This window comes from Sorex fumeus, unplaced genomic scaffold, assembly GCF_029834395.1.
Source record: "Sorex fumeus unplaced genomic scaffold, SorFum_2.1 ptg000092l, whole genome shotgun sequence".
Taxonomy (NCBI): Eukaryota; Metazoa; Chordata; class Mammalia; order Eulipotyphla; family Soricidae; genus Sorex; species Sorex fumeus.
Window position 1 is genome coordinate 11,119,469 of NW_026606149.1, and position 26,165 is coordinate 11,145,633.

The 26,165-nt window shown below is 48.0% G+C and overlaps 1 protein-coding gene across 2 annotated transcripts in view; it reads left to right on the top strand.

Moving 5' to 3' along the window:
- The window catches only part of ATP9B (ATPase phospholipid transporting 9B (putative)), a 124,042-nt gene that overhangs the window by 24,931 nt on the left and 72,946 nt on the right, over positions 1-26,165 (top strand). The window contains exons 5-7 of one of the 2 annotated variants that reach the window (XM_056131486.1): positions 5,580-5,688; positions 17,461-17,519; positions 21,894-21,945. In XM_056131486.1, coding sequence (XP_055987461.1) covers positions 5,580-5,688; positions 17,461-17,519; positions 21,894-21,945 — 220 coding nt within the window. The remainder of the gene's footprint in view (positions 1-5,579; positions 5,689-17,460; positions 17,520-21,893; positions 21,946-26,165) is intronic. The other variant, XM_056131487.1, reaches the window with a different exon arrangement.

Consider the following 26,165-nt stretch of genomic DNA (forward strand, 5'->3'; position numbering starts at 1 on the left):
GCACATTATATTTTTTAAATGTGCTGCATATATATATACAGATATATATATATGCTGGAATTCTGTCAGTACATAGCTTTAGAAGTGATTAGAATGAGTTTTTAGCAACATTAAAGATGGAGACAAGTAGGTCAGGGTATTTAGAAAAGACAGAAAAATTGACAGTGGGCCAGCATTGAGTTTATTCTTATCTGGTACCAATCTAAGCAAAGCTCATGCAACACTGAGTAAAACAAGTCCTCTCTTCATAGTTCTTATGTCCTGGGAGAGAAAGACAGTTTCTGGAGATCCACAACACCAGGGGGCCGGTCCTAAAACTGGACAAGTGAGGAAACAAGAGAATCTATAGGGAGCTGGAGGGTGGCTTGGATCGGCTGATGGAGAAAGGCCTTGGTGTTGATGGCAGAGTCTGCAGGCCCTGGGGACAAGTGGTCACAGAGATCAGTGCTGCAGGAGTGTGAGGGGCTTGCAGCTGAGCAGTGTGGGTGTGGGGGCGCCACATGCCCTGTGTTGGATATATTCAGAGGAAGGGTGACATTCAGGCTTGTCTGACAGTTTTGTTTCTGTTCTTTGAGCCACTTCCGGTAAGGCTCTTGTCTCTGCGCCCTGGGATCGCTCCTGGCTGTGCTCAGGGGACCATATGGGATTCTGGGGATAGAGCCTGGGTTAGCCAAGTGCAAGGCAGCACTTTACCTGCTATCCTGTAGCTCTGGCCCCACAGATTTAAGGTGTGCTTGAAGCCAGGTGGCCACAGAGAGGATAGATAGGTGTCTTTTCCTATGTTACTCTTACCCGTTCTGAATTCTTAATGAGAATTACTGTGTGCTTCTTCATCTCCGGTGTAGCTCTGTTATCATAAGTAGTATTCTGTATGCTCCAGATATGTCATATGAGGGTTATCTTACTCTCTAACCTTGGCAGTGTGCTTTTTTGGGCCTTACCTTTGGTTTATAAAGCTACAAATATGTACTTTCTGAAGCATCCCATTAGATCATTGTGAAATTGCCTGTTTGCCTATTCCTGAGGAAGGGCAATTTCTGTTTTTGTTTCAGTGAAACTTGGGAACTGCTCAGTCTGAGAGTATGTTACTTGTCTCCATGGATGCAGAAAGTGCTCTGAGCTGTAGGAGCCCTCGAAGTATATCCGAAATAAATGTACGGCTAGTTCTTTCATTTTCCTTATAAGAACTTCAACACACAGAGACTTTAGATCAAAGAGCAAATGCTTTCTAATACTAAAAATGGTATTTAGGATTTTAATGTGTTTCTTTCTAGCCACTTTTTCTTCTTTAACATAACATTTACCACCTAAATACAGTTTTTGCCTTGGATTAACATGTACTTCCTTTGGACCACACACCTGATGGTGCTCAGAGCTTATTCCTGGCTCTGTGCTCAGGTTTTACGCCTCCTGGTGGGAATTGGGGGACCATCTGGAGTGCAGGGGGTTCAACCCAGGTCGGCTGTGCACAATGCAGGTGCCTACCTTCTGTACTTTTGTTCCTGCCCTACGAGCGCAAATTCTCCCTAAAATTCTAAAGTGAAATATTTGTTTGCATTTCACTTTTGTCTTCTACTAACTCTTGATCAGTTTCTTTCTAGGGGCTCTAGACGGGAACGGCAGCCATTCACAGGGCCATTTTCTTGGCCACACCTGGAGAGAATGTATACGGGTTTTCTCTGCATTCTCTGGTCTTATCCGAAGACTCATTCTGGTTCTACATTGGTTTTTTACTGCTTTAACTATAACTTTTAACTATGAATTTTTAGTCTCCCCTCTTTTAAGAAGTATTTGGTTATTCTGATGTGAGGATTTATTAAATTCAGATGAGTACCTCAGTAAGTACCCACCTTCCAGTGTTTTGGCTGGGTATCTGTGTAAAGAGAGAAATGAGATCTCCTGGGCTTCCACTCGAGTGATGGTCTCTGCTGCCTCTGACCCCCCGGAGTCACTGCCACTGCCGTGCCCTGAGTGTCCCACTGAGAGATCTCAGAACTGCTCTCTCCGTCCTTGCTTGGCAGCAGCCGCAACATTTTTGTTCAAGTAGTCAGTAGTGAGGATAGTTGGTATTGGTGGGTGTACTGTTCTTGTACATTCCATGTACACATCAGACTTCAACCCCAGGAGGCAAGCACTGGGTTTTCTGAGCCAAACAAGCCTCAGAAAAATTACTTAAATCTGAATTGTTGGATGCTATGTATTGATCTTTTTATTAATCTAGGCAAAGATAAAGAGCTTTTTTTTTTTTTTGCTTTTTTTTTGGGGGGGGGTCACACCTGGCGATGCACAGGGGTTACTCCTGGCTCTGCACTCAGGAGTTACTCCTGGCGGTGCTCAGGGGACCATATGGGATGCTGGGAATCAAACCCGGGTCGGCCGCGTGCAAGGCAAACGCCCTACCCGCTGTGCTACCTCTCCAGCCCCATAAAGAACTTTTGAATGCAAATTTTGAATACAGGTTTTGTTTCTAATAGTTTTTTTTTTTTAAGTATTCAGCAAGGATTTGTGGATTGGCTCTTGAGTTCTTGCCCGATCTTTCCCAGGATGGTCTACCCATACCCTAAGTCCATGGACGTAAGCATCGATTTTTACATGTGCACTTAAGGCTTCAACATCTTTTCTCTACTTGCTCTAAGGTTCAGTGAGGCTGCTCAAGGCAAAGGAAGAGTGAAGCAGAAAGTCATCGTAGAAGTGGCGGACATGACTTATGTGTCATGTCCATTAACCTTAAAGGAAATGATTCTCTCAAACGTGCTTCCTTTGTTCTCTGACTGAAAGTGAGATGCTGGGCTGGGAAGCTGGCTCGAAAGATTGCGGCACATATGGGAGCGCCAGGTTTAATCCCTGGGCACTGCTGGATGTGAGATGTTTCAGAGAACAGTGATAGCGGAATCGATGCCCACCACCCCCACCATTTTATCCTGCAGCGAAATTTGCTAACTTTCATTCCTAATTGTACTCTGCTGCATTTTCTCATGGAATGGAATAATACACTGAGAAGAAGGTGACTTCTCACATTACTGCTTCAGAATGAAGGTGACCTTTCAGGTTGTTGGGCTTTCAGAACAGTTCTTGATGCAAAGCTGATGTTTTCAGATGAACAAAACAGATTGTCGTGTTTCTATTGTGCTTAATAAGATGGAGCAGATCTACCATATAAAAAATTTAGATGGAAGAAAATACGGATTTTTAACTCTATATCATCCATATAGAACGTCCTCCTGTACTTTCTTCATTCCTAAGTGAAAAGTAGATCAGCTATCTGAGAAACCAGCCCATGAAGGCTTTGATTTTTCACTCTGATTTAAAATCCTTTCATCTGCCCTTTTTCTGAGAGTTTCTCTGAGCAGAGTTGTGGGTAAAGTATGAGAACTAAAAACACAGCCAGTGGTGTGAAACCCCAGCACAAGACAGCTGCCCCTGACGCGTGGCCATGGTGATGTTTGGTTAAAATACCGAGAGTTGAGAAATGTGTGTCAGGGTGAGCCACACATGGCCCTTCGAGCAGCACTGAAGCCTGGTGTCAGCCAGCCCTACTTCTGTCAGCACTGAAGAGGGTTGCCAGGCAAGAAAGGGAGTAATGGGCATCAGGTGGAAGCCCGATTCGCTAAGGAGAACCCACACACATAAACTTTAGGACTGATAAGTGAGAAAGTTTGTAGGGGGCCAGATGAATACACCAAAATTGCACTGATCTGAAAATGACAAGAGAATGACACTGTGGTCTGACAGCAAGGGAAAAACCATGAGACATTTGTCTCACGCAGAGACTCATGCCGTGTGGAGGGCCCAGACGAGAGGGTGTTGTTTGAGGTCAGCACTCCCTGTTCGTTCATTACTGTTCATTAGCCACAGACCTCCAACTGCAGCCTGGTCCAGGCCACAGGGCCTGAGACCTGAGTCCCACCTTGGCATGGAGAACAGTCACCAGCAAAATGCCAATTCTTCCTTTTCTTTCACAAACTGACTAGAGGATCCCCAGATTCATCTAAAAATAAAAGGAGGGACCGGGGAGCAGGTTTAAGGAGAGAGCACCTACCTCTCATGCTTGAGAGCCTACCCTGAGCCCTAGCACCTGGCAGTCCCAGGGACCCCAACCCTGCTGGTGGCCCCCGGCCTGAGCACTGAGTTCCTTCAGGGAGTCTGCATGGGCTTCAGAATTCATTCCCAGGTGGTGCTCTTAGTAGACACCACTTGTACACTCTGGCCAGATGGCTCCTTTATGGTGTAGCAGGGCATGGTGCTGCTTCCCGAGTGTCAGGGGAGAGTGTCCCTGCCTGGCCGGGTGCCATTGCCATACACACTCCTCAGCCTTTGTGGAAAGAGCTGACTGGGCTGGCACAGCCAGTGTGTTGCTGGGGCTGGGTGGTTTAACATATCCTTGCCAGCTTGTAGAAGGCACTCTGGTAACTGAATCAGCAAGGCTGGAGGTCGGAATTGGAGGGAAGAGCCAGCGTGTAGAGAGCATGGTCAGCTTGGACGAGCTGCAACGGAGTGGATGGCAAGAGGGGCAGGGTGGAGTGGACGGCAAGAAGGACAGGGTGGAGTGGACAGCAAGAGGGTCAGGGAAGTGCCCTAGGTTGGTCGTCAGTGGTGCTGGCCAGGGAGTGGAGGCAGCAGGAGGAAGGAGCACATTTCAGGAAACAGCTGGCCTCCAGTGGCTCAGAGTAAAACCTGGACTGAAGATGGTTGTCCATCGGTGGCCACTCTGGGCTCTTGTCAGTTACAAGTAGACTGGAGTGCTGGAGAGAGTCCAGGGGGCTGGGCACAGGCTTTACACACAGGAGGTCTGATTTGGTCCCCTGAGCACTGCCAGAGCAGAGTGGAGCACATCCTCGAGTAACAGGGACCGATTCAGAGCACTGGAACCACGTAGGAGGCCGGCCTGAATGTTCCTAGCCAGGTGTCGGGAAACTCAGCGCTGCCCTGGTTCATGATGACGGCTCACTTCAGGTCACTGTGCCTCTGTCCACCCTGCAGCTGCAGAGCTGTGTGGGCTGTGGAGGAGGGAGGGCGTGTCCTGCTGTGCCGGGCCTGTGTCCTCACCAGCCAGCGCTTTCTCTCTGGCAGGGCACAAAACCCTGGGAGCCATGTGCTTTTCACCTTCTAACTAGAACTCATGGGGCCGTTGAAGATTATTGATTGCTTGTTTTCTCAGAGTTGCTAAGTATTTTCTAGTGTTTAGTTTGAAATGCTTATGATGATGTGATAGAAAAATTTTTATTGGAAATTTTTATGTCTCTTGTTATGTTTCAGTGTTGCTGATTTTAGCTTTATTTTACTTTTTATCTTATTTTGGTTTTGGGGACATGCCTGGTGGTGCTTAGGACTTACTATCTCTGCATTCAGGGATCAGGGCTTAGGGGAGCCCCTCTGGGGTGCCGGGGATAGAATCCAGGGTTGTCGCATGCAAGGCAAGTGTCTGATTCACTGTAGTCTCTCTCTGGCCCTTTATTTTACTTTTTAAAGGTAAATTTATTTTTTCAAGGTATGGGGGGGGGGGGTGGCGAGGAAGTAACACTAGGGAATTTTCCCATGTCAGAATTTCATTTTCTCAAGCACTTTCTTTTGTTTCACAGGGCTTCGTTTTGGCTGTCACTATAACGAGGGAAGCCATTGATGAGTTTCGGCGTTTTCAGCGTGACAAAGAAGTGAACTCACAGCTGTATAGCAAACTTACAGTGAGAGGTCAGCAAGACACATAATTCCACTGGGCATTGTTTGAGCATCAGTTTAGAGTTAACATAAGTGAAGGGTTGCATGTCTTAATTTTCTTGAAAATAGTATTGTTTGCTTGTGTATTCAATCTTGTTTTGTTTGTTTTTGGGCCACACCTGAGGAGCTCAGGACTTAATCCTGGCTCTGATCCCAGGGATCACGCCTTGCAACTGGGGGAGCAGTATAGGGTTCCAGGAACATCGTTTTCTCATGGTAACATACTGCATATATTTTCTCAGTGGATTCTCCTTCCCTGGATGCTGGGTTGTCCCTGTGTAGACATGGAAACATACTAGTGGTTAGTCATAGAATGTGCTCTGTAATGGTTGGTACAGGCGCAAACACTTAGACACATGTGAAGCACAGCTGATTTTGTAGGCATTTCTCCTCAGGCTTGCCTCCTCCTGGCATTCTGTTTCAAACGCGCCTTAAGCTTCAGTGCAGTGCTGGGGTCCATGTACCTGCCGTCAGGCTCTGAGCAGGCAGGAGCAGCCATGCCTGTATCAGGGCTCACTCGTGCTGGGCTGCTTTCTTTGCTTCTCTGTTCTGTGGCCGAACGGGATAGTGTGTTAGAAGGAGAGTGGGTGAAACTGTACAGAAGAGGTTGGACGGCTAAAAACTGACAAGGAAACTGCAGTAGTGAGGACAACAGGAGAAACCTGTCGGGTACCTGACGTCCTAGGAGTCTTCTTAAAAATGGATGAAATTGAGGGAGATGGGCCCAGGTCCACCCAATACCCTTGGCCACCAGGGCACCACTAGGGCAGCTTTGGGCCCCGCTGACATGCGTTGTGGGTCCAAGTACCAAGCCATGGGGTCCCCACAGCTGGGCTGAGGGTAGCCGAGAGCAGCCTTCCTGCTCATGCTGCCACGAGGCCCCTGGAGGCCTGGGATCTTCGCGTGGTCTTGGTGTCTTCTGTGCACACATGGACGTTAGTGTAACAAGCCATGACTTGCAATACTCTTACCCAGAAATCTTTTTGTAGCTTATTAGACTTATTTTTTATATAAAGGAAATTTATCCACTTAAAGTGTGCAATTCAGTGGTTTTTCTCCTATATTCACAGTTGCAAAACTATCACCACCTTATAACTATAGAGCACTGTAGCACTGTCACTGTCCTCCCGTTGTTCATCGATTTGCTCGAGTGGGCCCAGTAACGTCTCCATTGTGAGACTTGTTGTTACAGCGTTTGGCATATCGAATACATCATGGGTAGCTTGCCAGGCTCTGCCACGCGGGCGAGATACTCTCGGTAGCTTGCTGGGCTCTCTGAGAGGGGTAAAGAAATTGAATCCAGCTTGGCCGAGCTGGCTGTGCACAAGGCAAATGCCCTACCGCTGTGCTATCGCTCCAGCCCCCCTACTATCACTGTCCTCCCGTTATTCATCGATTTGCTCGAGCGGGCCCAGTAACATCTCCATTGTGAGACTTGTTGTTACTGTGTTTGGCATATCGAGTACATAACAGATAGCTTGCCAGGCTTTGCCGTGTGGGCGAGATACTCTAAGTAGCTTGCCGGGCTCTCCGAGGGGGCGGAGGAGTTGAACTCAGGTCAGCTATGTTGGCTGCGTGCAAGGCAAACGCCCTACCCGCTGTGCTATTGCTCCAGCCCCTACAATTTTAAATATTCCAGAAAGATTCAGTTTATGAGTGATCGTCCCCATTCTGGTGTTTTCTCACCCTCTTGTTTCTTGGCAGCCCCTAACCTTTCTCTGTGGATTGGACCTCGTAGCCTTCCTCAGTGCTGTGGCACGGGCAGTCCTATCTCCTTTCTGTTGCTAAATCGGCTTCACTCTTCATGGCCGTGTCTTGTCTGCTCATCAGCAGTGGACAGACATCTGGCCTACTTGCCCTTGCTGGTCACTATGAATGATCCTTCTGTGAATGTCATTTGTGTGTCGGTTTTTGTAGACCTTGTTTCCCTTCTTCTGAGTGCATATCTGCCTCTGGTGTGTAACTGAAAGTACTATGAGTTGCTGTCTTCCGGTGTTGCGGGTCGAACCCAGGGGCTTGAATTCATGCATGTAAAGTAGATGCTTTGCCTCTGATCCATGTGGCCTCCGAGCTGTGGTTTTGTTTGTTTGTTTGTTTTTTTGCTTTTTGGGTCACACCCAGTAATGCTCAGGGGTTACTCCTGGCTCTGCACTCAGGAATTACTCCTGGCAGTGCTTGGGGGACCATATGGGATGCCGGGGATGGATTGAACCCAGGTCAGCCGTGCAAGGCAAACGCCCTACCCGCTGTGCTATCGCTCCGGCCCCCAAGCCCTGGTTTTGTGGCACTTCCAGGCAGTTCTCTTAATCAGCTGTACCCTGTTTACGTTTCCCTCTCTACTCTAGGGCTTTAGGTGTCTTTTCATCTTCCCCAACACTTATGATCATCTCTGGTGCTTGTCTCCAGGCTTGGGTGGTAGTCAGTCCACTGTAGTCAGCACTGTAGTCCTGGTGGCTAATGGTACCGAGCACCACCGTCACGACAGTTGGCTGTTTGTGTATCTCCCAGCTGCCCAGCTGAAAATATCCACTCAGATTGTTTGCACACTTTGTAACTGGGTTATATTTTGTGGGTCTCCTGTAGTGCACAGAAGTGTTATTTCTGAGGTCTCTGCTTTCTGATATGTAATTGCATCCTTGTTTCCCAGGATGTTTGTTGTGTTGAGGTCTCTGCTTTCTTTCTCTTTTTTTGGGGGGGGGGGATGAGTGTGGGGATACCCAGTGATGCTCACGGGTTACTACTCCTGTTTCTGCACTCAGGAATCACTCTGACAGTGCTCAGGAGACCATACAGGGTGCAAGGCAGATGCCCTACCTGCTGTACTATTGCTCTGGCCCTGGTCTCAGCTTTCTGATGCTTGATTGCATCCTTGCTTCCCAGGATGTTTGTTGCCATTGGTCACATGTTCATTCTCTGTCTCACTTGTTTCATTCTCTGTGGCTGTTCCAAGGACACCCGGCCAGGGGGGATGACACTCAGAAGTAGGTGTTCCTGCACATTACCCACTGAGCCAGCAGTTTAGATTTCTAAAGCCACCATAGAGGATGTACTTGAATTCATTTATTTGTGAGATTCATGCATTGAGCTTTTAATTCTGTTAACCCCAGGAGACAAGCTTGGATAGGAAACACTGGAAGCAGCCCTGTTCTTCCCTTAAAGGTGTGTGTGTCCTGAGCCTCTCCCTCAGCAGGGCAGATTGTGTGCCCTGTCTCCTGGGTAGCTGGGGGCTCGAGGCTCTCTGCTCATCGTGCTGTCTGAGGGCTGATGAATTGACTGTACAGGGGATGCACTCAGCACGTGGAGTGATTAAGTGAGGGACCACACAGGAAGTGTCACTCCTTACAGGGACTGTCCAGGGGCCTTGTACCTGGTGGGCCCACAGGTGGCCTCCCCTGTCACCTTTCCTGTCCTTCCTTTCTTGCTCATGGTTGGTTTTGCTTTTGGGCCAAACCCGACACTGCTTAGGGCTCACTCCTGGTGGAGCTTGGGAGACCCTGTGTGGTACTAGGGATCGGACCTGGGAGCGCCCCCTGCAAGGCAAGTGCCCTGCTCTCTCCCCCGCACTTTCTTTGTAGTCTTTGGTTATAACATTGTTTTAACTTGCCAATTTGATTACTGAAAAGTACTCTCATTGTGTTTTGCTTGCTTTTTATTGTTTTTGATCATTCATAGAAGTTGTCACCTTTTGTTACTATATCCATTTTTCACCTTATTATTTCTCTAAAAGAAATTGATCACATGTGGCAAGTATTTTTATCTTGCTTAACTTTATTTTTTGTGGTGCTGGGTATTGCCCCTGTGACTTCATAACATGCAAGGCAAGTAAGTGCTCAGGTGCTGAACTACCTCCTTTAACACGTGCTTAATAACTTTTTTCAAATAAAGAGAAATTAATGAGTTTATATATGCAGATATTCTTCACATGCCTGTTTCTGTCATCATTTGGCAGGTGCAGGTGTTTCAGCCTGACAGTGGAAAGCATCAGGCATCCTGGCTTGCACAGAGCCCCTGGCCACAGTGACTTCTTTTGAGCTACTGTATCATTTTCTCTTAGTGAATAAAATATGCAACATTTAGATACTTCCTAACATTCCCAGCCCTTAGGCAGGAGTCTCTGGATATTCTCTCTCTTCCCTGTTTGCTTCTTGCCTTCAGGGACTGCCCAGCTCCTCTCCTAGTAGCCATTACACAGGAGCAGGTTATTTAGCTCCTGAGGTAGTTTAGAGGGGAACTGCTTGGCTAATATTCTTTACCCAGGGAGTAACATTCAGTGTTAGAGCTCTCCCTGTGTCTCACCGTAGACAAGTAGTGTTTCGTTGTGTCAGTATTCCTCCCAGGGGGCCTTGTTCCTTTTCTCTGGGCTGAGAAGAAAAGGGTCGATTGTTTGCTTTGTTTGAGCATTCCTAAATGGCATTTTTAGGCTGGTTTCCCGCCCTGAGGTCTCATGCCTCTGCCTGCCCTCCCACAGCTCCACGGTCCCATCCTGGCCCTATCAGACCAGCTTTGGCCCCCGCTGTGAGGTCTCTGGACTTCCCCACTGGAAGCCTGTGTCCTTTCCATGGCCTCGTGTGCAGCGCCCCTTCCCACTCCCCTCAGCTGGTCTGAGTCGGGCTTTGTCTCTTGCTTCATTTCCACAGCACTGGGTTTGTCTTTGTTCTCCCGCGACCTCTGCCCGGCACTCTGCAGTTGGGTTTCTTCCTCACATGGCAGGCTGTCCTGAAGTCTCTGAGCAGACTTGCCTGCCATCACTGACAGTGGCTCTGCCCCAGCCCTGCCTCCTCCGAAGGTGCTCCTGATCTGGACGGGGCCTCAGCCCTTCGTCCATGCCCCGTCCATTGCGCCACACGTCCATCTTCGTCCTTCCACTCTGCTCTCGTACTCGGTGACATCTGATGGTCACTGTTTTCCTTCTGCAGCTGTGCTTTTGCTGTCTCACTGTTGACCTCGGCCAAATCTCAGTCCGGGTCACCAAGATTCTTTGCTGTCTCTCCTGTGATGAAGATTCCTCTGGGAAACCTTAGTTTTCTCATCCTGTGCATCCCTGCGAGGAAATGTCTGCATGGGCACAGGTGGGCAGTGAGTGTCTTTGCAGGTGGCAGTCCCAACTTTGGAACAGAGACCCTTCCCCAGTGCACTACCTGCAACCGACCAGGCTCTATTGGGCTCATGTGTTCCTGTCTGTGGACAGAGCCACACTCATTGCAGTCCTCTGGTCTGAATAATATCCAGCCTCTTCAATCTTGGTTTCATGCCTGTTCTGGGTACTCCAAGGCTTTGTATGAGCTCCAGATGGAGCAGGGGAGAGTTGACTTCTTTTCTCAGGGATACTTACAGTTTTAACATCTTTCATATCTTTAGTTGTGGAAGGATATTTTATTTTATTTATTTTTTAATTTTTTTATTAGTGAATCACCATGAGGTACAGTTACAAACTTACGAGCCTTCGTGTTTGCATTTCAGTCATACAGTGATCGTTTACCCATCCCTCCCAGTGACCATTCGTGGAAGATTTTTTCTTCTTTTTTTATTTTAATGTAGGAGTATTGCTGTTTATTCAGCCATTGATTAGGCTGATTGAATTGGGCATGAACTCCACCTTACTTTTTTTCCCCCTTTTTTATAAATTTATTTATTGAATCACCGTGAGAGCAGTTACAAAGGTTTCGGGTTTAAGTCTTGGTCATACAATGAAACACCCATCCCTTCACCAGTGCCCATTCTCCACCACCAAAAACCCCAGTAGACCCCCCATCCCACATCTCCCTACCTGTGGGGTAGATGACTTCCACATTACTCTCTCTCTACTTTGATCACATTCAATATTTTTACACCAGGCCCACCATTATTATTTCGGATTTTATCCCATCACTCAGATCTACTGAAAAGGCAACCGTAGACAATTTTTTTCTGTTGCTGATTATGAATGACATGTGATGTCACGCAGCTGCAGTAGTGGCTGTGCGATTTTGGAATTTCAAAATTTTAACAATTAAATTAATTTTAACAATTTTAATAATTAAATTAATTTAACAATTAAATTTTAACAATTTGGAGAGATTTCTACCAAAAGCCACTGGATTCCGAGATTTGTTTCTGAGTCTCTTGGATCATGGCCGTTAAGCAGCTTGATTGGGAACCAGAGAAACCCAGGGTGTTATTGGGGTGGGGAGAAAAGGGCCGGGGAGGAAAGGGCTGGCTCCACCCCCCATCTCGTGAGGCCCCGTGTGTCTCATCACTGTGGGCCCAAACCTAACTGTCCAATGGCCTCTGGGGGATGACGGCCACCAAGCCACCAGGGGGAACAAGCCAAGGCATGAAACCTATTCCCACCTGGGGTGGCCCGGCGCCAGTAACCTACTGCAGGGACCAGGCACATTTCTGCCAAAAGCCGCTGGGTTCCAAGATTTCTTTCTGAGTCTCTGGGATCATCGTCGTTAAGCAGTTTGATCAGCAACCAGAGAGGTCTTGCCTCCAGTTATATAGCTGAGTCGGAGGTGGTTTGTGGGTATGTCTCCCACGTACCTAACTTTTGGCCATTTACTTTCTTGGTAAACTTGGCCCCAAGTTGTTGGGATCTGGCCAAAGGCACAGCAGCAATTTTAGGGTGTCTGGAAGTCTGAAGGCGCCATCAGGCTGCTGATGCACTCGCCCACAGGTACAGACTGACCTGCTGGCGGCACCATACTCGTGGAAGGATATTTTAAAGGCAAGATGGAAGATGTATCTTTGGGGTATTTGCACACATAAGAACACAGTGAGCAAAACTATAAGGAAATCATTTCACACAAAATATAGTAGTTGCCTCTGGGGGGGTGGTGGCTGGAGGCAGATGCACCAGAAGAAATGTTTCTGCCCCTTACGCTCAGCCTCGGCTCATAACTCCTCACTTTCTTTTTCCTTTTTTTCTTATTCATTCTTTCACCTGTTTTCTTGTTATGTCCCTGTCCCCATCCCACTTCCCCATTTGTGATTTTCATTTTCAAAGTTTTGGGTCTGAGAGGATAGATGATATGATTTCTTTCCCTTTTTGGGTGGAGGGGCTTTCCCCAGCAATGCTCAGGGCTTACTCCTGACTGTATAAAATTACTCGGGGATCACTCCTGGTGGTGCTTGAGGGAGTGGGATGATGCGGATTGATCCAAGTCATCCATATGCAAGGCAAGCGCCCTACCCGCTGTCCTATCACTGCGACCCTGAGTTGATGCGATTTCTGTCTTGCTGATTGGAGGGCTGTTTTGAGACCAAGTGTGTGGGCCACCATGAGAATGTCCTGTGTGCACAGAATGCACTTTGGGGGATGGACAAAGCTCTAAAGTCGGCTTGACCGTCACTTCATTCCTTCCTTTAAGGCCAGTGTGTCCTCGTGTAGTTCTTGCCAGGGTGACTGACCGAGCAGTGGCAGCGACGTCAGAGTCTGACTGTTGCTATGCTGTCAGTCTTTCTTCTCTTGGCAGCTGCCTTCAGAATCCCATGGTCTGCCATTAGGTGCACATAGTGTAGCAGTGTGAGTTCTTCTGGGTGTATTGCTCCTGTTGTCATTGAAAAATGACCATTCCCATCCTTGCGGCCTTTCGAAATGTGAAGTCTGTGTTGTCTGATAGAAGCATGGCCGCCTCAGCCTTCTTACAGACTTGTTTGCTGTAGATTATTTTCCAGGGCCAGAGCAGTGGCAGAGTGGGGAGGGTGTTTGCCTTGCACGCGGCCAAACCAGGTTCTATCCCCAGCATCCCATATCGCCCTTAGAGCATTGCCAAGAGTGATCCCCGAATGCAGATCCAGGAGTAACCCCTGAGCATTGCCGGGTGTGACCCCCTACCTCCCAAAACAAAACATTGTTTCCAGCCTTGACCTTGAGCATGTGTGTCCTGTGACTGAGGGAGGTCACAGAAAGTTGAGTTCCATTTTATGACCCATCCTGCCACTGCATGTCTCTTAATTGGTGAGTTCAGCCAGTGACATTGAGTGAGAGAAAGGGACTTAGAGAATTTAAGTTTTGTTTTGTTTTGGACTACACTTGTTGGTGCTCCGGGCTGACTCCTGACTCTGCACCAAGGGCTCATTCTTGGTGGGTTTCAGGGACCTTATGGGGTGCTGGGGGTCAAACCCAAATTGGCTGTGTGCCAGACAAGTGCCCTGGCAGCTGTCCCATCTCCCCTCTCCACGCCTGTGTGTGGTATGTCGTCCTTTCAGAGGAGTCTCTGTTCTTCATGCTTGGTCTGTATGGCTCCGTGAGGGACCTTTCACCAGTGGCCTCCGACACATGCCTGGGGCCTGACAGGTGGCAGTACAGCCTGACGTCTAGTGCTGACCGCCCTCTCGACTGCTGGGAAGTCAGCTCTGCCTCCTTCACAAGGCTGTGAGCTACTCCCTGGGCCTCCCCTGCTCTGCTCCCCTCAGCCTCTAGGGCCTCCAACGATCCCTCCATCCCCTCAGTTGTAGGCTGACAGCACTCGCTATTCTCCATTTTCTTTCAACTCTCTGTTCTGTGTTTTCTTTCCCGTGCTTCCTGACCTTTCTGTGCATTGATGGATTCTGTCCGTTCTGTCAGTCCGTCAGCTGCAGGCCTCTTGGCCTTATTGTCTGTTGTGTATTTTCTTCTAGTGCTTAATTATTATTACATTTTTTTGAGAAACAGAGTTCTTAAATTATATTGGGTTTTTTGTTTGTTTTTGCTTTTTGGGTTATTTCTGGCAGTGCTTGGGGGACTCTATGGGATGCTAGGGATTGAACCCGGGTTGGCTGCTCATACAAAGCAAACTCCCTCCCCACTGTGCTATTGCTCCAGCCCCAGAATTATATTGTTTTTGTTTTCATTTTTTTTTTGGTCCACACCCTGTGGTCCTCGTGATCCTCCTGCCTCTCTCTGTTCAGGGATCACTCCAGATGGGCTCAGGAGACATGTGCAGTGCTAGGGGACAAACCCAGTTGGCCACATACAAGGCAAGTCACCCCCACCTCTTCAGCCCAAAGTTTTTAATTTTAATGAAGCTTAGTTTGCCAGTATTTTCTTAGGTATTCAAAACTTTTATGTCTTTTGTGGAATTTTGTTAGTCAGGACTGTGGATTTGGCACCTTTCTGTTCAGAAATCTTATGTCTGAATAAACTGAACCAATTGATAGGGTGGGTGAAGTTTTTGTCCCACCTACATTGTCCCCCGCACTTGTCCCCCGCCCCCTGGGCGCACACACAGTGACCATGGTTGTGAGTGAGTGGGTGGCCCTGTCTTGCTGGTCTAAGGCCTCCTCTTCTACCACTCCTCTCCCGAATATTCTAGAGGGCTTTGGTTCTTCTAGCTTCTTTAGTTTTTTGCATAATATTTGAATCAGCTCATTTGATTTCTTTAAAAAAGGAAACTCCTGCTAGAGTTCATCACTCCAGCCCCTACTGAATTTTTTTTTTCTTTTTGGGTCACACCTGGCAGTGCACAGGTTACTCCTGATGCTTCACTCAGGAATTACTCCTGGCGGTGCTCTGGGGACCCTATGGGATGCTGGAAATCGAACCCGGGTCGGCCGCATGCAAGGCAAACACCCTACCCACTGTGCTATCACTCCAGCCCTGCCCCTACTTAATTTTTAAAGAAATTTCAGAAGGACCTTTGTAGTTCTTACGTATTTTGGGGGTAGATGTTCAGAATCCTCTCTGTAGGTGGGCGAGTCATCTGCGATGAACAGGTAGATTCTGTCGTCCAGCCTCCCTTGGCGTTTTCTCGTGCTTCCTGCCCTAGCAGCCTCGGAATGCTGGTGGGAGCAGGAGTGGAGCTGTGCGCTGTGCTTAAGGAGCCAGCACGGTGGGTGGGACCAGCACCCGGCATATTCCGTCCTTGGCACCCCTTAGCAAGAATACAGAGCTGCTGGAGCAGTCAGGAGTTAGCCCTGAGCAAACAGAAAGGGCTCCCCAAAAGCCAGAGAGCATGGGTAGGTATCAGCATCCCCATGGGGTATGGTCAGGCCACCCGAGCAGGCCCTGGGCATTTCCAGCACCACTTGCTGGGCCCTGGCACATGGGTTCTGTGGGTCTGCTGGCCTCAGTACTGTCAGGAGGGTTTTTAAAAAGGGACTTGACTCCTCATGCCCGTCTCCCTTGCTTGTCTCTACGTCTCTTTGCTGGAGAAGCCAGAGAGGAAAAATGTTCTCTCTTAAACATGTACTTCCTCTCTTGCTCTCCTTTCACATATTCCTACGTAAGTTTCAATAAAAACGATCTTGCTGTACTTTAAAAATATATATTAAAAAGATTTTAAATGGCCCTAATTATCTACCGTTCTGACCGCTTTGCTGGTACTGTGTAATTACGCATTCTCCTCTTTATTTTGCTCGTGTCCTTGTCACTTAGTGATGTCTCTGCTCCCCTCACTCTATTATGATGTCTGACCCATTTTCACTAAGAGAAATAGAGTGGCTGAACAACGTCTGCTATTCAAGATGGGTTAGTTTTGGATATGCACTTAGGGAGAAATTCTGTCCTCCACCTGGACTTCGGTTATGCCTGAACTTCTGTGGACCCTTAGGCTTTTGCCCGTGCCTCAGCCCCTGACATGCACTGAGGAGGCTTTTGGGAGACACAGGGTCACGCACCTTCCCACAGGCTTCACGAAGGGGTGAGCCATGCAGCTCTGCTCCAAGAACAGCGGGTACAAAGGCCTCATGGGAATGGGCTGGGACCATCATGCAGTTGTCAGGTAGAGCGTGGGACTGAGAGCCAGGGAACAAATGAAGGTGGGTGCAGGTGAGAGCTGTGAAGGGGGTCTCCAGTTGGGTAGCTCTGAATCCTCTCCTGAGTGACTGTCCTGTGAGGAGCCCCTGGGAGACAGGTTTTGGATGATGATTGTATTAGGGCCATGATTATAAAGACCATTCAGTAATGTCTTTTCATTACACAAGCAAAAATATTTTTGTTTTGGACACACACGGCAGTGCTTAGGGACATCTCCTGGTGGGCTTTGGGGACCATACGGAGCACCAGGATCAAACTCGGGTTGGCCATGTGCAGGGCAAGTGCCCTATCCACTGTGCTATCGCTCCTGTCCCCAAAACGCTTTTTTGTAAGAAAGTGATAAGAACCTAGCCCTGATTCTGTTAGCCTCAGAATCAGCCGAATGAAAGAGAATGTTATCAGAACACGGGGAACAGACCAATGAGCTCTGAAATACAGGTCAGCCGAGGGCCTAGGGTGACCTTAGACCTCTGATCGAAGGCAGTTTGCTGCTCCCTGTGCGGCTGGTTCACGAGGACATGTTTGTGCTAGATCTCATGCGTGACTCAAGGAAACGCAGCTGGCGGCCTGAGTTGTCAGTGCTCATCTCTGTCTGTCCGACTGATTGGTGGGAGGTGACTTTTCCTCCAGTTTTCCCCCTCTGGAGGTGCCTCTCAGTGCTGCTCATGTTGTGGTGTGAGCACTGTCAGCAGTGAGAGCGGAGTAGGATTCTTGACAGTACGGCAGCAGTCGACCTCCTCCTTAACACTGGTCAGTGACCTGGGTGACTGGAGCGGTGGGCAGTGTCTGAGCCCCCAGTCTCCCGGTGGGACCCTCTCCCTGCACATCTCTGTTCCAGGGTGAAGAGAGGCTCATTCCCAGTGACATCTCGGAAATAAAGACATTGACTTTGAAAGTACGGGTTAACTGAATTTCGGAAGTGTTTTCCACCACCATCCCCCCAAAGCTCTTTCTAAAGTATTATTTATAAACTGAAAGTTTTTGCTGTTGTTTCCTTGAGTTGACTATACTTCTTCTTTTTTTTTAAGGTAAAGTGCAAGTTCAGAGTTCAGACATACAAGTTGGAGACCTCATCATAGTGGAAAAGGTTGATATTTTAAATACATATTTTAGACCTGCATATGCCATTATTCACATTTAACCTGATGCGAGTAACTTCTGAATCTGATGGAGACTGGCTGAAACATGTAATTCAGACCTGGGCATCTTTATTTGAGGTTTGATGTATGTGAAGAAAACTAGGTTTGGGTATGTTCTGTTTTGTTAAAGTATGTTTCACTGTTATAGGTGAAGTCATGTTCTGTCCAAAATAAGACATGAAACTGTGTAACGTAACCTCACTGGCATCACTACCAAAGGAACTGCATCCTTTGAGTCTATGTACAGTGAGTGTGTAGATAGATGCCTTGTGATGATCGTAGACAGGGAAGAGCATCACAGGAGATCATGACTCCAGGAAGAGGCCACAAGGCATCCCCATGGGGAAGCCAATTCGATCCTTAAGGCCTCCCCGTGTTCCAGGCCATGAGGTGTCCCTGTGCTCCGAGGTAGGCTCTGTAGGTGCCTGCTGGCTGGAATCTGGAGCAGTCTCTCTGCCAGACACAGTCTCTGTCGCTCACATTTTCTCACAGGAATTCTGTTACACAGAGTTCTTCATTTGTTCCTTAAGATTCCCGAACTTATTTGTTGAACACTCTGTTTTTAGAAAAAAAGAAAGATCAGTCAGCCCAGCTGTCAGTAACACCTGAGGATGCTGGCAGCAGTGGCCTGGGGTGGTGCCACCAGCTTTTGGAAGCACTGTTGCAAGCAGCTGTTAGATTTAAGGCAGTTTCCTTTCTGTCGCAAGATGCGGTGGTGAACGTCCTGAGGTTGAGCCACAGCTTCTAGGACGAGTGCCAAGATGGAAGCTGGTCAGGCCGTATTAGCACTGTCGACACCCTGGAGCTTATGCCAGTTAGACACTGTTGATAACACTGGAGCTTATGCTCTCGTTTTCTGTGCGCTGCTTTGGCTGGGGTTCATCTCCAGGCTCTCGCCTGGGTCCCCTGTAGCTCTTGGGGCCTCATTCTCATGACCTTTGGCTCAAACTCACCCTCTTTTCTGGCCTGTGGGCAGCTCCCAGTGGCCTGCCAGTGAGAAGGCAGTGGGGCAGGAGGCAGATGGATCAGGCTTTGGGACGGGGCTCTTGCTGACTGAGCGGCTGGTGTGGTCCCAGTGACTGTGGGGCCAGGGAGGCTCTCTGCATCTCAGGGCCCTGCAGCCCTTCCTGGCTTTCCTCTCTCTGCTCCCTCTCTGCTCTTTGCTCTCACTGCTCCTTCCCTGTCCTTTCTGTCCTCCTGCTTTGGCTGAGTGACCTTGGTGCTCCTGGGGTCCAGCTCTGCATCTGGGAGTCTGGCAGCCTTGCTCTCTCTGCGTGCCCACCAAGGGGGACAACACCATCTCCATCAGGAAATGGCTTTTTCCTTCCATGTGCTGGTGGCCAGGGACACCGAATACCTTTTCTCTGTCTTGTGGGTCACGAGCCCATACACCTTACTTGATTTACAGACTGCCAGTTTTATTTTGCTTTCGCATAAAAAGCTTGAATATTTGGAAACTCGAGACCTGGTTTTTGGGATTACTGTGAGATGATCAAGCTAGAGTACTAGATGCATATCACTTGTTACAGCCAGTTAGGTGGTGCAGGAGGAGGGAGGGTGTTCAGAGACTCGCTCCCCGGGGGGGGGGGGCTATGCATGACGACAGAACAGTACCAGTGTTGCTGTGTGAGGGACACCCCAAGCTCCTGCTGAGAACAGGAATCCCGGGCCAGGGTGATGATTTCGGAGCCTGTGCCCTGTCTTGAGTCCAGGTTTTGAACAGGTTTGGAACCACGTGGCCCTGGGGGTGAGGAACAAAAGCTCCCTGCTGTTTCCCACACTTGGCAGAGTTAGCCAAAAAAGATCTGAGGTGAGGCAGTGTAGTAAGTTTTAAGAAATTTAGTAACTACTATGTTACTATGTATGTTTCAATACCCCAACAAACATTTCAAAGCATGAGTGGACTCTGAGTTGCTATGAATCAGATGACATAAAGCTTTTGGGGAACTGCGTGGTAGAAGGCAGGAAAGTGGAAGTCGAAGAGGACTACCGAAAGAGACCGGTGGGGACAAACGCCAAGAGGCACCCATGTTCCCTCACCTTCCTGTGAGCAGTTTGAGTGTAGTGGTCAGGAGGCAGCAGCATGGATAAAGGAGTGACACCACCCATATGCAGCAGTCCCTGCTGAAAGAAGAAAAGGTTGAGAAATACCACCTGACGGTTCGTCAAGGACTGAGCTAATAGCCAATGAAGTGTGGCTACTAGCGGGGAATGGACACCACCTGAGGACAGTAGAACTAATCCACCACGAATTTTTATTAGCCCTTAAGATTGGGTGAATACATGAATCAGAAACAAATGAAGCAAAACAGCTAGGAAGAAAAATGCCCAGGGTGAGCTTCAGGGAAGTGGAAGTGAGCCTGCAGCGACATGTGTGAGGGGCAGGCGGAGCGGAGCTCTGGCCTTCTCCACCTCCCACCACTCGAGAGAGAGGTAGCAGTCGCTCCTCTGAATTCCTCTGAATTCCTGCCTCAGGAAACCTAGGGCAAAGGAAGTCAAACTGCAGCAAGAGATGCTAAGAAATAGTCAGGACAAGCAGAAATCAGTAAAGGTGAAAATAGGAAGGTGTGATCAAAAATCAGTTAATAAAATGGATACACTCGTAACAAGACTGAGCTAAAGCTGGGACAAACCCCATCTAAATTAGTGGTGAAGTGGGGCCTATCACTCTGGATCCTGCAGAAAATAGAAAGATGATTCTAGAAGACCACAAACGACTGTGTTGGTAAGTACCCACTTAGATGAAATCGCTCAGAGCCTACCCAGGCTACGAACTAGCAAGATTCTGTCTCAGTGAGACAGACTCTGACCAACCCTGCAGCCAGCACGGCCCCTCAGGTGATGAGGAAAACCTGTGGGAAGGAACAGGCTCAGCTGCGGCGTTGAAGATGGCCGCTAGAGAAGGCAGCATCGTTTCTCAGGAGGAGTTCTGGAAAGGAGCACTGCCCAGCGTCCCCTTAAACACCGGAGAAGGCGCCTCAGCAGGCAGCCCTCGTGGGCACGTGTGGAAAATTCCTTGAGTGTTTTCTCACTGGCTGTCAGCAGCAGAGCCTCGGCCAAGTGGAGGGTGCTTTCCTGGTGTAGGATGACGGTGCTTTGTCCTTTCTAGCTAACCTGGTCTTGTTGTGCTTCCCTATATTACGCCCCACAAATACTTCTATAAAAAATACGACAAATGCACCGTGGCTGTCACCCTGTGCCCAGCCATTCCGGCATCTCCGTGCCATGGCAGGTGCTCCTGGAGGCCGGGTCACCTTCAAGGTGGCCTTCCCTGGCACACGCTGTGTCTGCAGGGCCACTGGGTCTCCTCTGCAGTGTCTCCTCGGGCTTCATGTAGCCACCTTACCCATCCTTCACTAGCTTTAGCCTGTTCCTTTTTTCTTGTTACCAAAATGGTCATGCATATTTTAAAAAATACTTTTGTTACTTGTTCCTGGTATACATGTGACTGATTTGTTTCATTGCATTTGCTTATATCCTTATACTTTTTTATTTGCTACTGTTTTTGTTGTTGTTGTTGTCCAGCCAGGGACTAGCTCTTTGCTTGTATGCAGTCTGATTTTTCTTTCCTATTAAATTGTGCATGTTTTCTTGACATTTTCCTGACTTTGTCTGTGCAGTGAGCTCGCAGTTTCTGTTCCCAGTCAGTGAGGACTGTTTGCTAAGTGCTGTGGAGGTGCCGTCCCAACTCCGCAGCCTTCACAGTTGAATCTCTCTCCCGCTGTCAGCAGGAAAGCGGTGTCTTTGCACTTCATGCTGTCCACTCCTCATGCCCTGTGTGTGTCTGAGAGCTGCTGACTGCTGACTGACAGATGATCACTTAGTTCTCAGCCATACGAATGAGACCTGGGACAACCTCTGTGGGCTGACTCCAGTGCTGCCACCAGTGGGCACAGCTTTCCCAGTGGGTGGAGGCATCAGTGGCCGCCAGGAAGTGGTGCAGTGCGGAGGGTGAGAGAGCCTCCCTTGCCTGCAGGAGAGTTGGGACCCTGGAACCCAGGCTCATCCATGCTTCCTGTTTGTCTCTCAGACCATCCTGGGCACCAGCCATAGAGAGGCCGGGTCAGTGCCCAGCTAGGCACTGTGGCCATTGCAGATGTTTGAATTCAGGTCCAGCAGGCCACGGAGTGTCGGTCCGGTCCATTTTCAGGGAGCACTTTCTGTGCGTCTGAAGGGGTCTCAGGCGCAGTCAGGTGGGTTGCTTCTCTAGTGCAGCGTCGGGGCTGATGCTGTGTGAGCTGTTGCTGCCAGCCAGCTCTGCTTTGCGTTCACTCACAGACCTGCATGTACAGCACTAATATTTGATACTGCTCTCCTTACAGAATCAAAGAATCCCATCAGATATGGTGTTTCTTCGGACTTCAGAAAAAGCAGGTATTGTTTTTGTTTTGCTTTGTTTACGTTATGGATGAAATTTTGTATTTTGGCAGTTTCAAGTTCATTTTGAAGGGTAGAATTTATTTGTATGAAGTTTTGATTGGAATTAGAGCAAATTCCTCAGCCACATTTTGCTTTTTATATTTATTTGAAACACATAAGTATCAGGATTTAAGGCGTGTGAGATGACAGTTTCATGCAAGTCCATATGACGTAGAAACAGCTCAGTGATAGATTTCCTCGACATGGTTTTGCTGTTTGTTTCATGTACAGCAGACGAGATGGGGCGTCTGCTGTGCCAGCCCTGGGGACCATCGTGGTCCTCGATTGTGAGTGCAGGTGCTCAGATCGTGCCTGCTGGGCTCTGCTCTAGTTGCTGGCACGTGGCCGCAGATCTCCGCTTCATCGGGGAGCAGTTGACAGAGGCCAGGAGACAAATGTCTGTGTCACCAAGGAGAGAGGGTGTGGAGAGGTCCAGAAGCCCAGACCCTGCTCTGTGTTGCGCAGTCCTGTCTGCGGCAGTGGGCCCCAAAGCATCCATCATCTCTCAGGCGATAGGAGGAAGCCAGAGTGCGTCCTACCTCGGACCATGACTGTGGTCAGCAGAGGCGTGCGTGGCATTGGTGCTGCTAGCACCACAAACACAGGGTGCTGCATGTCGCCACGAGCACAGGGCACTGTATGTGATGCTGGAGATCAAACCCGGCATGGCCACATGCAGGGTGAGTGCCCTACCCTCTGTTCTACTTCTCTGGTCCTAGGATTGTGTTTAAATGTAGGAACCAGTCCAGTGGTGTTCAGGAATTGGGGCCTTAATCCTCTGTGTGGCCTCGCTGGTTTTGTGACCCGACTCCTAGGAGCCACTCAGGAATGCTTGGTGGCCATTGAGTAGACAGGTGATGTTTGTCCCTGAGTTCTGGTCCCGGGAAGCCTCCTGCTCATTTGTTTTCTTGCTGGTCACCTGGTCTACCGTCCTGTCCACCATAGAAGGCAGTATTGACGATCACAGCCATTCTATCATGGCATCTTTTTTTTTCATGTTTGGGTCACATCCAGCGATGCACAGGGGTTCCTCCTGGCTCTGCACTCAGGAGTTACTCCTGGCGGTGCTCAGGGGACCATATGGGATGCTGGGAATTGAACCTGGGTCGGCCGCGTGCAAGGCAAACTCCCTACCCACTGTGCTATCACTCCAGCCCCAGAGTCATGGTATCTATTTTTCTTATATTCTTTACTCTTTGCTTCCTGGATTCTGCAATTTTATTGCTACATATGTTTATGGTCTTGTCATTTGGGTGGGGCTTGGGCCATACTGCCTATGATTGAACGGTTCCTGGCTGTGAGCTCCGGGGTCACTCTTGGCATATCATTTGTGGTATCAGCGACATGCAGGACATGTTTATTTTGGAGCTAACCCCAGTGGTGCTCAGGGCTTACTCCTGGCTCTGCACTCAGGGATCACTCCTGGTAGATTTTGAGGGGCCAAGTGGGGTGCTGGGGATCTTACTCAGATTGACAGCAGCCAAGGCAAGCACCCTGCCAGCCCATCTGCTGTCTCCTGTATCTCTGAAAGATCTTTCAGCGGGCCAGAGTCTGGGCCTTGTGTGACTTGTTTATAGTGCTCACCTGCAGTTTCTTTCTGTTACGTTACATTGTTGAAACCATTGCTAACTCTTATGCAGCTATAAAAGTATGGCTTTCTCATGATCATTATCTTTGCAGAGTGAACTAAATAGCTGCCCATTTGTTGTATGAAATTTGTGTCATGATACTACCTTTTCATCTAGAATTCTTGACTTGATCTGTTCTGTGTATGTGGCTTTAAGTAATTATTTTAAATTTTTTGGTTGCTTCATTTTCAAAAGTATGCGTACTTGAACTTTTCTGTATGTACTAACACTGCTCCATTTTAAATGGAGAAGAATTTGAATATTTTTCTATTGGAGGTCTTTCAGCCTTTCTCAGTGTGACATAATATTGTGGATGCAGTGTGTTGGGGAGTGGACAGTAGCAGCTGGGGGTTGTCAATGCAGCTCTGGAGCCTCTCCGGCATCGTATTGACTGTGTATTAATACAGGGCATTCTCTCGGGCTGTCAGCTGATTGTTTAGAATGTAAATGAAGCTGCTGATGGATCTGGTGACTGATGGCTTAAATTCCAATTAATCAATTGCTTCATCAGTTTCTTAATTCAGATCAAATATCTCCTGAATGCACACAATTCTTTTAGTGGTATTAAGAGAAATTAATGCTTTAGAACTCATTTTCATCAATCTCTTATAAATGTCAATATCTTTTGCTGTTGTCTCCTAAGTGATGACATTATAGTTCCGGTGTATGGGACATATCACAATTGCTCAGCTGTCACTTGTTAGTGGGGCAAGGGGCTTGCTAAATGACACTGTACTCATCCACGTTCTCTCTGATGTGATTCATCTTTCCAGCACCTTAAAAATTTCATGCAGAGTCATTAAGTCATATAAATGATTTAGAAATTAAGTTTAATGGCAAACAATCTGGTATTATATATGCAAAGTCAATGTCTATTTTTCTTTCATTGGGCATATACTGTAGCCCAGCTCGTTGGAAGCGATTGGATCTGTGAGTTGTTGCAGGAGGTCTGCTAATATTACAGGTGATGCATGATGCTCGAGGATGCGTCCATGGCTCCGTCTTGCTGGCTCCGTTCGTTACTTGATCAGCACTTGCTTCGGCCAGTGTGTGAGACAATGGCCTCGCTGATCTCAGTTTGATTGTCATTAAACCTGTCCTTTCCTGTCAACTCCTGTCAATTATACAAACTCAAATCAAGTATTCATAAGCCGTCTGTAATAGGATATGAGAAGAACAATTGAATAATTCATTTTTGCCGAGCCTCATGGCCTCCCTCGTAGCCAGAGCTTGCTGTAGGAGCCTCATCCAGTGCAGTCCCTGAGGACAAGTCAAGGTGGTCATCACGTGCTCCCGGTTTTGCTGCTGTAAATGTAAATCCTAGCCAGCCCTGCCAGTTCAGGTTACTAATATAGTTACTGTCAGCAGCTTCCCTAAGTTGTTGGGACATAACCATTGTTGCACATGAAGCCTGTCCTTTTTTATGAATAAAGGCATCTATATTATTTCCGTTGTTTAATAAGTTCATCACTAACTATATATTATCTGCATGTTTAGAAACAAGAGTGCTTGGCAGGAGAGGTATTTCAGCAGGTAGGGCATTTTTGCCTTGTACGTGGCTGACCGGGATTCAGTCCTTGGCATCCCTTATGTCCTCCAACCACCACTAGGAGTAATTCCTAAGTGCCGAGCTAGGAGTAACCCCTGAACACAGCCCTGTGTGGCCAAAATCCCAAAAAAATAAAAATTAAAAAAAAAAAACATAGAATGCTTAAAATATGAGACTTAAGAGTTCACTTTAAAAAAAAGTACTAGAAATCAAATCTACAGCAGAGCAAGTAGCATGATGTTTCAGAATATGTGCCAGAATCAAAAATCCAATTCCCTTCTGAGTTACCATCACATCAGTACATGTATACCCAAATAAATGTTTTTATATTTAGGGGAAAAAATAATTCCTAAAAAAATGTTAAGCTGCAGGGTCATAGAGCAAGCAAGCTCAGTGGCTGCACAGGCTTCTGCTTCCCGTGTTGAGGCAGCCCAGGGTCTGCATGGACCCTTGAGTACCCCAGACGGACCCCAGGTACTGAACCAGAAGTAGTCCCTGAGCATCCCCAGGGTGGGCCCTGGGTACTGAGCCAGAAGTATTCACTGAGCACCAGCAGATGTGACCCAGAGACAAAAATTTAAAAAATGAAACCCCAACACCCCCTCAAACAAAGACCTGTTAAATAATAAGCCCTTGTAAGTTTTTATATTTTACTTTTTCAGTAATTGAGTGTACCCAGTTATTTTGTTCACTATATAAATTTCATAAATCTTTTGAAAAATCATACAAATAATTTACATAATAATTTTTACACAGTGCAAGTAGCACTGTAGCACTGTCCTCCCGTTGTTCATCGATTTGCTCGAGCGGGCACCAGTAACGTCTCCATTGTGAGACTTGTTACTGCGTTTGGCATATCGAATACGTCACAGGGAGCTTGCCAGGCTTTACCATGCAGGCGAGATACTTTCAGTAGCTTGCCGGGCTCTCTCAGAGGGGTGGAAGAATCGAACCCAGGTTGGCCACGTGCAAGGCAAACGCCCTACCCCCTATGCTAT